The sequence below is a fragment of the Gastrolobium bilobum genome, unplaced genomic scaffold (genome assembly GCF_033153095.1).
Source record: "Gastrolobium bilobum isolate Gb01-03AN ecotype WA unplaced genomic scaffold, APGP_CSIRO_Gbil_v1 utg7295, whole genome shotgun sequence".
Classification (NCBI taxonomy): domain Eukaryota; kingdom Viridiplantae; phylum Streptophyta; class Magnoliopsida; order Fabales; family Fabaceae; genus Gastrolobium; species Gastrolobium bilobum.
Window position 1 is genome coordinate 35,510 of NW_026898317.1, and position 15,667 is coordinate 51,176.

Genomic DNA, 15,667 nt, shown 5'->3' on the forward strand with positions numbered 1-15,667 from the left:
GGCATTTTATGGACAACCAACTCCTTATAGAGTTTGAGCTCCTTTGCATTAAAGATAGCCTGCCTCATCACAATCTAATATCAAAGTTGTTTTGTGTTTATTACAATATATATAATAGTAATCATTATAATTTGAGTTATTTATGCATATATTAATTTCTGTGTAACTGTAGGAAGAAGAAGTTGACAGATCATTGAAGGAACTTTATTCGACCTCTAATGTGGCGTTTGAAATGGATAGAACTACGATTTAAGGAAATTGATTCACAATCATTAAAATATAGTAAAGAGCTTGCAGAATATGATAAAAGAAAACATATGGAACCTGATCTTTTTACCTTAGAAGAGTGAGATTCAAAGTCATTTCCATTTTCAACTAACGAGTACAGAAGGCTAAAAAGAGAAGAAAAAGAAAGAAAGATGAGGACACAATTGAAATTGAGACACAACATCTATTGGGGCTATTTATAATTCAACTCACCATGTAGCTGAGAGGAAATTGTTTTGTTGAATTATGAAGTGAGTTTTGCTGTATTGATATGTTAATTTTTATCTGTTAATTTTTTAATGCTGCAATATATACTTATTGTACACCGCTCGCTAATTGTATAAGTCTTTTTTAATACTTAACCTAATATATGATATGGACTTTTGTGCATTTAATCTCTTCATTAAGGAGATTTGATTTTGATTAAATTTTTTTATCAGGTGTAATAAGAAAATTGGTATTAATTTAGCAAAGAAATTATAAAAAAAAATTAAAAAATTTCAACATAATTTGTTTTTCGCCGAAAATCTTTACGTAAGTTTTCGATGAAAATTCTTTTTTTGTCAGAAATCATTACAACAATTTTCAACGGAATTTCATTGATTTTTTGTCAAAATTTTTTATGGAACTTGTTTTTCGTCGAAAATCTTTACATCAATTTTTGGCGAAAATTTATTGATTTTTCGTTGAAAACATTCTACGAAATTCGTTATTCGTCGAAAATTGTTACAACAATTTTCAATGGAATTGCATTGATTTTTCGTCGAAATAAATTTGGTCAAAAAATTTCAACCGAAAAAAATTCTGTCGAAATTTTTTGACAGAATTTATAATTTTGTCGAAAAAATTGTTATCAACAAAGAGAAATTTGATGGCCTGAATTCCGCCGAAAAATTTATTTTCGACGGAATTTTCATCATTTTCGACAAAAAAATTGAATTCCGTGGAAAAATTTATTTTTGACGGAATTTTCATCATTTTCGACAAAAAAATTGAATTCCGTGGAAAAATTTATCTTTGACGGAATTTTCATCATTTTCAACAGAAAAATTTTGTCGCAAAAATAGACTTTTATAGTTGTGAATATGTTTGGTAAAATCATATATAGAGGATGGATGATAAAAAAGGAATTACAAAATGTTTAAAGTTTGAAAAGTAAATTTCTTATTACTTAAAATCAAGGACGTAGCTTTTCATAGTTTTTTTTTTTAGTGCAGTGCTTTTCATAGGTTTTAAGTAGAAGCGAGTAATAATTTCTAATTTAACCTAATATTTATAAAGAAAGTATCTGAACAAACAAAATTTATTAAGAAACAAGTAAACAAATCAAATTAAATTTTTAAATCTTGAAAAATAATGAAGAAGTATTTATTTTTTATTAGTGATTAAAAAATGTCATATTATTTCTATTTTATTTTTTTAAAATATTTATGAAAAAAATTACAAAAAATAAAAATGTTGTTTTCATTTTTTCTTGTGAAATTTAAAAATAATGGCACATAATGATATCTTTATAATAATGAATGAAAACGTATGACTGAATTGATGAAAACAGACAAACAAACAAAACATCAAACTAATATTATGCTAACTATTTCAGTGAATATCGAAAAATTTAATAGAGAATCAACTGGTATTTCATTGTTGCCCCCAAAGAATACGAGTATTTTTCTAAATTTTATCACCCTTTGTATATACATATACATATATTCTTTCTATTATTACGCGAATAAGAAAGAGTGTTCAATAGTAAGTTTAAACTTGAGCATAAATCATATGAAAAACATGATCCCATCATATAGACCCCAGATGGGATCCCTCTGTTAGGAAATTATATTTTCTAATAATTATTGTGGGTCACATATTATATTAATAATTATATTGTGCTTTTTATATATATTGGATAAATTAAAGTGATTAGGTAAATATTCCCAAATAGATTCCTAAGTGAGTATGGGCTGAATGAGTGGATACCGGTGTTGGGCCAACTAAGTATAATGGGAGCTTATTGACCCAACAATAAAGATAAAAACACTATAAAGGGTTATGGTCCCCAAGACGTCAAATGACAACCCTAGTTTCTCTTCCCTATCAAGAGAGAGACGGCACACTAAGGAATTCGGTTTTAGGGTGATTTGACTGAGGAAGACTACAAACCCCAAGAGACAAGATAAAAGTTATTCCGCTGCAATGGAGACAGGTATGCCTCCACCTTTATGTTCTTATTTCTTTATGATTTGGTATGATGGATCTTGGCTTGTAGGTGATAGTTATCACCAAAAGGTTTAGAGGAATTAAAAATTCCAACAATTGGTATCATACATAAGGCTTCCTACTGCCGAAGCATAAGGTACCTTTGTCATTTCTATCATCTCAAGCTTACCTTTAGGGCATTGGGCAAGACTAAAGACAAAAGATATGGGCGTATCTCTTGACGTACAATCCTTCATGCCAAATCTATCCAAAATCTTTTCAATGTAGGCCTTTTGTGATAACCGTAGGATACCTTGAGCGCGATCTCGAAGTATCTGTATTCCTAAGACAAAAGATGCATCACCAAGGTCCTTCATCTCAAAAATTTTAGTGAGAAGTTTCTTGGTTTCATGCAATAAGCCCATATCGCTACTGGCAAGTAAGATATCATCAACATATAATATCAGGAATATGAATTTACTCCCATTGAACTTATGATACACACAATCTTCCACTAAGTTCACCTCAAAGCCATAAGAGATAATAACCTGATGGAATTTGTGGTACCATTGACGAGAAGCTTGCTTAAGGCCATAGATGGACTTTTTCAATTTGCAAACCATAGACTTTGAATCTCCCAATACAAAGTTTTCTGGTTGCACCATATAAATTGTCTCATTAATGTTACCATTGAGAAACGTTGTCTTTACGTCCATCTGATGTAGCTCCAAATCCAAATGAGCCACAAGCGCCATTATTGCCCTAAAAGAGTCTTTCGTAGAAACCAGAGAGAAAGTCTCTTTATAGTCTATGCCTTCTTTCTGAGTGAAACCTCTAGCAACTAGACGTGCCTTATATCTTTCGATGTTGCCATTTAAATCCCTTTTGGTTTTAAATATCCATTTACAACCAATGGGTTTCGCACCTTTAGCCAACTCAATAAGATCCAAAACGTCGTTGTCTTTCATAGATTGCATCTCATCTTCATGGCATCAATCCATTTATGAGCATTAGAGCTTTCTAAGACTTGTTGGAAGTTGATTGGATCATCTTCCTTTAAGCTTAAAATATTTTCATGCTCTTGAAGAAACACAATATAATCACCCGGAATTGCATTTCTCCTTTCTCTAGTGGATCTCCTTAATGGCACTTCTTGAGTTTGTTGAGTTTGTTCTATAGGTGGCATAGGGGATGGTTCATTATTGTCTTGACCCAAAGCAATGTCAGGGACCAAAGCCTGTTCCATAACAATGTCATGAACAGGGACCTGATCATTAATTACTTGTTCCGTAATTGCATCTTGAATGATGACAATATTAGGAGGAGAAATATTATTTTCTTCCTCATCAAATACAACATTCTTTATTTTATCTTCCCCCCCAAACTCAACATCCTCAAGGAATCTGGCATTTCCCGTCTCCAAAAAGGATCTTGTAGTGGGATTATAAAACTTAAAGCCCCGAGAGCGTTCAGCATATCCAACAAAATAGCAGCTGATTGTTCTTGAGTCCAACTTTCTTTCATTTGGTCTATAAGGCCTTGCTTCTGCTGGACAACCCCAAATGTGTAAATGCCTTATGCTAGGTTTCTTTCCATTCCATAGCTCATAAGGGGTTTTTGTCACTGCTTTGCTGGGAACCCTATTAAGGATATAAACTGCAGTTTTTAGTGCTTCTTCCCAAAGTGATTCTGGCAATGAAGAATGACTAAGCATACTCCTCACCATGTCTTTAAGAGTCCAGTTTCTCCTTTCTGCAACATCATTCATGCTAGGTTTACCTGGCATTGTGTATTGCGGGACGATTCCACACTCCTTTAGGAAGATCGCAAAGGGCCCTGGACGTTGTTCACCTGATCCATCAGATCTACCATAGTATTCACCACCACGATCAGATCTAATGGCCTTAATTTTCTTGCCTAACTGAAGTTCAACTTCAGCTTTAAATTCTTTGAACACATCCAATGATTGTGACTTCTCTCTAATCAAATATAGGTATCCAAATCTTGAATAGTCGTCTATGAATGTGATAAAGTATTGTTGACCATTCGAAGAGGCTGTAGGAAATGGTCCACAAATATCCGTATGAATCAATTCTAAGACGTCTGAAGCTCTGTTGGAACCTATTTTCCTTACGTTTGTCTGTTTCCCTTTATGCATTCAATGCACACCTCAAAATCATCCAGATCAAGGGGTTCAAGAATTCCATCAGTCACAAGCCTCTGAATTCTCTGTTTAGAGATATGACCTAAACGCTTGTGCCACAGAACCAGTACCAACAAACTAAAGTGAGAGTCATACCTTTCTTTTCGCGTCATGCCTTGTATTTGGAACACTCTTTCTTCATGTGTCCAGATTTCTTACAAAAGAAGCAGGTGAATTCCTAGTCCTGTTTCTTTTGCTTCTTTGGCAAAGCATCTGCATTATCCTTAGCTCTCTTTCTTTTCTTGTCTTGGGAGGTTGATGCCAAGTGAGCACTATCAGTCTTCTCTCGCTGTAACCTCTCTTCCTCTTGCACGCATTGAGAAATGAGCTCATTAAGAGTCCATTTTTCCTTTTGAGTGTTATAATTCACCACAAATTGACCGTATTGTTCAGGAAGAGAGATAATAACTAAGTACATGAGCAACTCAAAGAGCAGCTCTAACTTTAATTCCTTTAGTTTTCTAGCAAGTTAGACATTTCCATAATGTACTCCCTTATGTTTCCCTTTCCTTTATACCTCATGTTTATGAGTTTGGACAACGTTTGACCAATTTCAGCCTTTTCATTTCGAGTAAAGTATTGCTCGAGTTCCTTCATAAACAACTTGGCATCAGTAGTCTCAACAATCGAGGCCCTAAACGCCTCCGGAACGGAAAGTTTCATGATCATCAGGCACATGCGATTTGAGCGTTCCCACTTCTCAATTTTATCCGTGTTTGGATTTTCCTGAGTGGAAGTGGGTTTCTCAGTCCTTAGCGCATTGTCGAGATCCATGCAGCCGAGGACAATTTCCACATTCTCTTTCCACAGTTTGAAATTTGCCTCATTAAGCATTGGAAGCATATTCATTTGAGCAACATAATTGGCAGCGGTAGCAGAAACTATACAGGGAACAAAAAAGATAACATACTAATAACATGTCATATCATCTATATAAATACACGATATAGACAAATAATCCGAAGTAAAATGAGTTTATTATAAGATACCTAGCACAATATTTAGTCTGTGGACAAAGATATCAACTTGTAAGTGGTACTCTTAATGTAGTAATCAAACATTGACAATAAGTCCTGTCAAATCATAGCCTTCCTGTGGGTCGACTATGAATTACATAGAGAATTCTTGATAATTGTCACATATTTATTACCACAGGTATGTTTGTTACTTGGCCAAATAATAACCTTCCTGTGGGCCGATCACTATCCGCATAAGCAATAAACACACACATGATCACACAACATATGTTATTTGGCCAAACAACAACCTTCATGTAGGCCGATTATTATTTGCATAAATAAAATATATTTATATGACCAACCTATTTGAAATCAAATTAACTTTTATAAATTTGGCCACCGTGGCGGCTAACAAATCTATCATATTTAATTTCAAATAGAAACCTTTAGAGATAATAAACCCATTTAAAAACAAAATAACAACAATAAAGAAAATTATTCTTTATCAATCCTCAATGTATATACATACATACTATATCATTATACCATTAACAATAAATACTTTTTCATTATAAGGCTTAAAAAATAATGCACAATCAACGCACATGTAAGCCTTTTCAAATGAAAGCTTGAAAATGATGCACAATACCCAAAAATAAATAAATTATATTTAGCTTTTAACAAAGAATATCAAATATAAGGAAAACCCCAAAACCAAAGACCTTAAACATTTGATTTCTTTCAAACCGTAATTCCAAAATTTTCTAAGAGAATTCATTGTTTATTTAAATTTGCAATTCAAACAACAAACCCTAATTATAAAGCCAAATTTTTTCCAAACATTCCATCGTTAAGAAGATTCAAAAGTTTAAATAATAAACCCTTATTAAACTGCGAATTCTAGATTTTCAAAAGATTGTAACTTTTGTTCCAAAACCAAAAATTACCGTCAGGGAACAAAAATAACACTATATAGCTAATACAAAATACATGAGATGAAACCCACATTAAAAAAACAGTAAACTTTATGCCAAAAGACAATAAAACAAAACTTTTCACGATTCATCATATATAAAAATCACAAAACTTAATTCTCTCATGATTCAATATGATTATGGCTCTGATACCAATTGTTGAAATTTTTAATTCCTCTAAACCTTTTGGTGATAACTATCACCTACAAGCCAAGATCCATCATACCAAATCTTAAAGAAATAAGAACATAAAGGTGGAGGCATACCTGTCTCCATTGCAGTGGAATAACTTTTATCTTGTCTCTCGGGGTTTGTAGTCTTCCTCAGTCAAATCACCCTAAAACTGAATTCCTAGTGTGCCGTCTCTCTCTTGATGGGGAAGAGAAACTAGGGTTGTCATTTGACGTCTTGGGGACCATAACCCTTTATAGTGTTTTTATCTTTATTGTTGGGCCAATAAGCTCCCATTATACCTAGTTGGCCCAACACTGGTATCCACTCATTCAGCCCATACTCACTTGGGAATCTATTTGGGAATATTTACCTGATCACTTTAATTTACCCAATATATATAAATAGCACAATATAATTATTAATATAATATGTGACCCACAATAATTATTAGAAAATATAATTTCCTAACACCCTCATCCCTGTGTTGCTTTTTTCATTATTTCTTTTTAGTTAACTGAATCATAATTACGTTTTTCAGATGAGTTGGCTCCCCCGATATTTCCACAAGCTTCGATCTTTTGAGCTGCCTATGAGATTAATCTGGAGTGCGGATTGCGGGGTTGGTCAGGGATGAAGATATTTAAATCCCTCATAAAGGTGATATGTGGGAATCGAATCGAGACCCTTTCCTTTTCACTTACTCAACTCCCTTGCTACCAACCAACCTATCTCCATTTGGTTGCTTTCTTCATTATTGTTATTTTGGATTTATCTATATTTGGTGTATGGATTATATACTTCATTGGAACAGTTATGGTTTAACATTATTAACTTGATATGATTTAAAATTTATTTTTTAAAATGATACAAATTTCAAAGTTACGCGTTTCACCTATGACTTGATAACCATTCTTTATAATATAAATTTTGTTTAGTCGTTAACTTGACACGTGACTTAGTAAAACTAATGTTAATAGCATTTTAGTCAAGACTATGTATTTTATGGTAAAAGAAACAATTGCATAATATAAATCACGTTGGGAGAAAGTTAAAGTCTTTCTAAATTAAATATTAAATACAAAACAGTAATTTTAACTTATTCTTGATGCTCACGATTTAAGTAAATAAAAAATAAAAAATAAAACTATTACAAAGTTGTCGGTAAGACTTTAGATTTTTTAAATTTTGCACCATTTTAAAAAGTAATTTTAAAATTGTGCTAAATTAATAATGTTGAAATGTAATTGCACCGATTAAATTAAAAAAGGTCCTTGGTGTACCTTTTCGAATGACTCCTGAACCACTAAATAACTAATTTAAATAAGATTATCGATGCCGAAACATGAATTTGATAAAGATTATGCATAATTATGATAAGATAATTATTTAGAAAGTTGAATAATGCTTAAAGTCGCTTTTTAGATGAAGAGCGCAGATATCGGTTCTGCTTTGCGGTATAAATGCATATCGGTGAAGTATCTCGAAAAATTATAATAAAAATATAAATATTTCTAGAAAAATATCCAGGTCTGGGATATCAAGTTTGGAGTAAGAATAATGAGAGTTGATGTCAGAATTGATACCGGCTACGTATAAAACGCGTACCAGCAAAGTGTTGCAAAAATTATAATAAAAATATAAAAATTCCTAGAAAAATGACTAGGTTCAGAATATTAAGTTTGAGATTAAAATGATTAGCGGAGCTATTATAACTAATATTTATGGATTAATTTAATACGCCTATAAATATTAAAGGGCACAAAACCCTAGGTCTCATTCCACATTTCTACGTAGAGTTCCCTCTTCTTCATGGCTGCCATGAACTCCTTTGAATAGCTCTTGCTACCTTTCCTTCAAGAACCTATTTTTACATCATTTCTTCTTGCTTGAGTTGGCCAACCTTGTTACAACTTGAAAGTGATCACCTTGAGGCAGAAAGGCACCTGCTTGAGGGAGTTGTAGCTGCTGTGTTTGGGTGTGTGGGGACTGCTTTGTGGTTAGGGGTGGGTTGGAGCCTTCTTGGTCACCATTGAAGCTCCAAGGAGTGAGCTTTGTGAAGAAAGGGCCAAGCTTGGAAGCTTCAATTCGTACTCCTCCTTATACAAAATTTGTAAGAGGATTTTCCAACCTTAAAGACCCTTCTTTTCTGGTTATAAGGCTTTGGGGTATATTCCTTACCTTTGTTCATGAGTTTTCTTGTAAAAGATCAAGACTTGGCATGAAAATAAGATGATTAAGTAACCAACATGAACCCTAGCTTAAATGTGTCTAAACATGCATGTTGGAATGTGTAACAGCCCGTTACCGGACCGGTATGTTATCATCAATTATGATATTAAGCGCGCTTACAATCACAACAGTTATTTGAAATTTTGGGAATTTTTTTTCTTTTTAGAGTAAATACCCTTTTTCGGTCCTCAGCAAATTTTACGATGCCCGCTTTTGTCCCTTGCAAATAAAAAGGCTATTTGTGGTCCCTAAGAAATTCATAGTGGACCCATTTTGGTCCTTTTGAGGGACTAATGTGGGTCTTTTTTGAATTTGTGAGGGACCATGATTTCAACTAAATGGGTCCATTTTGAATTTCTAAGGGACCATGAATAGCCTTTTTATTTGCAAGGGACTAAAGCGGGCATCGTGAAATTTGCTGAGGACCAAAAAAGGTATTTAATCTTCTTTTTAATATCGTTTGCACTTTTTCAATAATCGTATCAGACAATATACTAACTGTGATCATTTCTCAAAACTCATAGCGAAATTATAAATCCATAAGCTTAATACCATATGACTTACATTTAGAGGCTGCTAAGTGGTTCCCATAAACCAACAAAGCTTAAAACTCATTCTATCCATGTTTAACACTAAATGCCTTCATCTTTTTAATACTCAGGGAATTTTATAATTCTCCAATGATTCTACTTTCCTAATATGTTATAAATTTCTTCGTTAGCTTCACGTGGGTTCAAACCGCGCTCAATTTGGAGCACCGTAGCGCAAGTTATGAATTTTCTAAGAAAGTGATGCTGAACTCGCAGAGTCCGACGCGAACAGCGCCAAACCAGAGCAAATAACACCAAGAAACAGACAATTTCCAGATTTCCGGCGCGAATAGCACCAGGAATACATATATTTCCTGTATGTTGGCGCGATTAGCGCCACCACGGCGCTAATAGCGCTATAGGTCTGGAGATAGACACCAAAATAGGGCAATGCAACCAACTTTGATATTTTACCTATAACTTAAGTTATACTAACCCGATTTACACGATCTTGGTCTTATTGGAAAGGTAAAAGAAAGATCTATAACTTCCAAGGAGGACAATAGGTTCAATTGTATCATATGGGATATGAAAATTGGGCAACACTCTGTTTATGTTTTCAACAATTGCCAATTTTCCAATCATTTACCTAATCCTTTATCATCTCAATGTTTACTTGACTATTCCACAGCTCAACACATTCAATAAATCATTAACCCTTCCATCAATTATACACCTCCATAAGATATTCTTTACACAACTCATTCTTAAACATAATCCAAGTGGCATGGACATCCCCCATGCTCACCTATATCCAAAATGATAAAATGAGGCATATACAATTGGATTCCAAAATACAATTATTAGTCAAGAGACTTAGGATTACATATGAACAACAAAAGCATGGTAAATACAAGTACATGAAATACCATGTTCATATACTAAGTCCTCTACACAATGAATGTCAACATATGCATATACAAATCTTCCAAAATGACATGAATCTCATGCACCAAAATATATCTCCACCACTAGGTGGGCTTCTTGTCTGAAGCTCCAACATGCTCACCTGAAACTGAAATGGTACCCCAAAGAGGGGTGAGATATACATATATATCTCAGTAAACCAATGGCACCGGAGGGTCACTCCGCCCAGTGGCTCACTCAATGTGCATGCAATGATACATAATGAACAGTATAACATAAAAAATCATATCACAACCGGGCACAATCCAAGAACATCCACTAAAGGATTCATTCAAGGACCCCATCAAACTTCTCTCGGGACGCTTCCTAGCGCCTCTCCCATGGTTGAGAGACTCCATGGCAAACCCAAATAGAACTCCCAAGGAGACCTATCCAGCGAAAGTCCCACGTTTGGAGCTCCCTAGTGCCGCTACCAGAGACGACTCTACGGCAAAATCCAACCGGAACTCCCCAAAGGAGCATAACCGGTGGAAGTCCAAACCCACACATCTACTGGCCAGAGATCACAATTGCAATAACACACAACATACCACACACATGTCAATCAACATGTCAATAATGCATGAACATACTATTACACACATTATCAAAGAGCACACATCAACCATCACCTCCAACTTGGAATGGTGGAACGCACAAGGGGATTAATCCCAATTCCAAGAGTTTACCTCAACTCCACAAGCAATGCTCTTCAACGTTTTCTCCAAGCTCAATCCATCTCTATTGAATCCGTGAAAGGTAACTTACAATGATCATACAACAATGATCATCAACAACTTGATCACAAGTCACAATGATTCTACAACCCACAACAAACCTCACCATTTAATCCAACACTATTAAACTATTCCACATACTCAATGGGAACCTTACCATAATTTCCCTCAATGTGCTTATATAATCAATAAATAAAGACCATGGTTCCTAGGGGTTTTTCAATGATTATATCATGCTTTAACCTTCCATTTTCTTCCATAATTGATTACACCAACCACCAACACATAAGTTCAACAACCATATTTATGACCCCAACAACAAAATCCCTGTCAATTTTGCCTAAGTTACCAATTCAAATCACAACAAATTTTATTGATTCAATCATCATCATTTATCATTGTGAACAATAAATTCCAAAGGGACACTACCATTAAAGCTCTCCAACTACATCAACCAAAATACCCACATTCAATGTTCATCAATTTTATGATCTCTTAAATAACCCAATGAAAGTGTAAACACTTACCACAAACTAGTTCAAAGGTTCCCCAAGAATGATTTTCAAGTCTTGGATGATCCAAAACCGCCACCAACCACCACCTTTGGCCTCAAAACCGCAACCACTAGGAGGGAGAGGATATCTTCACTAAATGCTCCCCACAAGAATCTTTCAACATGAAATACACTCACAATGGTGTGGGGAACAACTTGGTAGTTGAAAGTTTCTCCTAAAAGTGTTTAGAAAATGAAATGAAAAAATCACAACTCCAAGCTTTGCCTTCCATGGAGTTTCACGATGGAGGCTGATTGCAGGAGAGAGAAAGTCAATTTTTTTGTGAAAAAAATGCTCTCTTATGTGTTATAACTCACTCACTTAAGTGGGAGTGGGTCCCACTTGTCACTTTACTCACTTAAAACATCCACTTTAATTCACTAATTTCACAATCTATAATTTTTATCCTAACTCACTATGTTTTTCTTTCTTAAAATATTAATTCCATTTTCACACTTACTGGTGCAATTGTATTGTCGTATTTTGTTGCGACTCGACAAGTGCACCGGCCGTTAAGTAATAAAAGTGTACCGGAGTATGAGATCGTTCCCACGAGGATCGAATTTTCAAGCACTAGTTCGCTAACCACGATTTAATTGGACAATCAAGAATAAGATGAATAGAATTGTAATTGAAGAATTTAAAATTAAGAACAAGCAATAACATGCAATTAAAAATTCAGAATTCAAAAGAAACAATTGGAAAAGGTGATGATTGATTACGAATTAAAACAAAAGCGTAGTTAGGGTTTCGACTTCCCCTAATATCTTCGTTATGTTATGAATTAAACAGTCAAGAACCTTTTCTTAATATATTGCCAATCAATTCTTTCTAAGTTAATTAGGGCTCAATTTCTTGTTACCCTAAATTTATGTGATCTCAGAAGAACCCTAGTTCCCCGATTATTCCCCAAGAAAACATGCATTAAGATTAAGAATTCCAAGATTGCACAATTACCCTATGTATATCCCTAGATCACAAGGATTGTGATAAATTTATCAAATCAGGGTTCATGTACCAACATCCCTATTGTCATACAATTCCCCTAAATTAATCTATAAGGAGCAAACTCATAGAAAGCATTAAAGACAGATAAATTTATTCAATTATAAAAAGAAAAGAATTCAAGAACAATTTAATCCATAAACATAAACGATTCAATTGGGTTCCATCTACCCCTAACTACATAAAAATCTAGCCCAGCATACTGAATTCAAAAGCAATAATAAAGAAAAGAGAACCCCAAGCCTCCATTGGTGTGATGTTGACTTGGTTCCTCAGTGCTTCAACGCTCCGCAACAGGATTCCTCCTTCAGGTCTCTTGTAATTCTCTAATTTTGTGAATTAGTTCCCAGGTAAAAAAGTTTGTTTTCTTTGACCCTCAGCTCCCCTATTTATAACCATTGAAGCCATATCTTTTAATTCTCCATTCAATCTTATCATGAATCTCTATCAAATTTGCAATCAAATCTTTAATTGCTTCCTTTTTTTTAAGATCATGCAGATTGGGTGACAGATTGAGCTTTGAATCTTTGTTATGATCCCTCATCAAATTTTCTCATGGATCTCTATCAGTTGATAAATCAAGATTGATTTGTTTCCGCTTTCATTCAAAATATTACAATTCTATGTCTAATGGAAAATCTAATCAAATCTTGGGCTGACTGGTTCGTGTTTGGGCGCTCAAGCGCGCTACTGGGCGCTTGAGCGCTCTCCTGTGCACAAAATTCCTAAAATTGTCTGCCCCCACGCGCTCGAGCGTCCCTTTGTGTGCTCGAGTGCGCTCCTCAATGGTAAATTCATGTGATCTTAGGCTCTTGAGCGTCCTGGATTGCTCAATTTAGCTGTTTTCCCTACCTGAACGCGCTCGAGCGTACATTCTGTGCGCTTGAGCGTGCTATTCTGGTCCTTTGTTTGTAGTATTTTGGCTTCCTTTGGTCCATATTGAGTTGTAACTCTTTGTCATGATTTCTTCATCACTTTTTAGCACCAATAAGTGTGGTTTTACCTTCAAAATGCAAAGAAAATCAAAATGTTAGCTCAAATTCCTATCTTATGACTTATTTGTTGTAAAGCCTTAAATTCCATGCAATCTACTACATAATTCTTGTATAATTTAGCCTAAGAACATGGTAAACCAAAGGTTTATCATATTTTATCCGGTAAAAATCATTATTCCTCAAAATTTCTCAAAATATACCTACGAACTCCAAATTTCATACTGAATCCATTTCCAGTATTATTTTCCTCAAATTAAACTTCGATTTATCATTTCGCGGTATAGGGTTACACAATTAGCAATTTACCATTTTGACCCCAAATCTCAGGATTTTCACTAATTATACCCTCTAACCCTCAATTTAGCATTTAATATCATAATTAAATATGCGAGGTGTTATATTCACCCCACTTTTTAGGAATTTTGTCCGCAAAATTAAGAACAAACTTGTCCACTAACTCACGATACAACCAGAAAATCTTATCCTTCCACTCCCAATTAGCTTCCTCAGGGGTACATCCATTCCCTTCTGCACTCGATACAGAACAGGCATCTTTTCTGTACCTTAATGTCGCATCTAACCTTACAGGTTTACTAACTTCCACCGAAACATATTGTCGAATCAATTTTCCAACACATTTCACTTTTATCTAATGGACCACTCATTATAGTTTATACATCATATTGGCCATTTTAAGGCCTTTAACCATAAATCCACTCATGAAATTCTATATACAAGGCCATACCTACAATTTACATCAATTGTTCATTTCTTCATCAACTTAGCCATCTCAAGGCTAAATATACAAGCCTTCGATGATTTCCACATTAAAGGCACCATCCCCAAGATTTCCACCAACAACTATGTTTACATATCGTTCCATACTCATCCTATAAATTCCACATATATTTCATCCATGTATACATCAATTTCATAATCATTACATTTAACCATTGATGTACCGTTCGAATGTACCATATGATATCTCTTGCATACAAGTCCCATCATATAGGGATTTTCAAAACCTACTTGTCCTGTCATATGGAACTAAATTCATCATTGTCATTACTTCTACAATTCAACATCGGTGGATATACAAGTCTCTCAGAATATTCAAGGCTACTATTACACATTCGTACTTGACTCCATCCCAATTAACCTTTCAATAAAGGCTAATAAGTCACCGCCTTAACTTAAAATCTCGATCATTACTAGCCTTCCTAGAAGGACATTTATTCTATCTGTCAACACTTAATCAAGCTATTATCTCTTTCACATAGGGCGAGAATCCCAACAAACTTCACAACATCACGTGAAGCTGAAATTTATATCACCACACTTGGTGAACACACACACTAATGCCTCCACTCTCTATGAACGCACACCACAGAGTGCTTCAATAAAATACCCTCAGAAAATACCTCCTCATTATGCCTCACATCTTATATCCTATTAGACATATTAATGTCCACTTACAAGTACATGACATCACATCTTGCGTTATTCACATGGCACAATCTCAGTTGTGCACTAACATACAACATCTCACCTATACCAGTCATCTCATCAATTTAGGATACTTCCAAGGATCATAGTCCTTATAGAAGATAACAATAGTCTCCGGGCACATAAGCTGCACAGAGATAACAATGATCTCTGGGCACATAAGCCATACAGAGATAATAACAATCTCCGGGCACATAAGCCGCACAGAGATAACAATGGTCTCTGGGCACATAAGCCGCACATAGATAACAATGGTCTCCAGGTACATAAGTCGCACTGAGATAATAACTACATCAAATTAGATAACGTGCACAAAGAAATTCATATATATATCATATCCGTATATAACGATGAAATATGTACCCAGTACACTCC

At 34.6% G+C, this 15,667-nt stretch overlaps 1 protein-coding gene across 1 annotated transcript; it reads right to left on the reverse strand.

The window, feature by feature from the left end:
- Positions 1–5,116: 5,116 nt before the first annotated feature.
- On the reverse strand, positions 5,117–6,872 carry LOC133314842 (uncharacterized). The gene is made up of 2 exons (XM_061516369.1): positions 6,863–6,872; positions 5,117–5,544 (listed from the first exon to the last, which is right to left on the reverse strand). Exons 1-2 carry the CDS (start codon positions 6,870–6,872, stop codon positions 5,117–5,119), a joined length of 438 nt encoding a protein of 145 aa, XP_061372353.1.
- Positions 6,873–15,667: the final 8,795 nt, after the last annotated feature.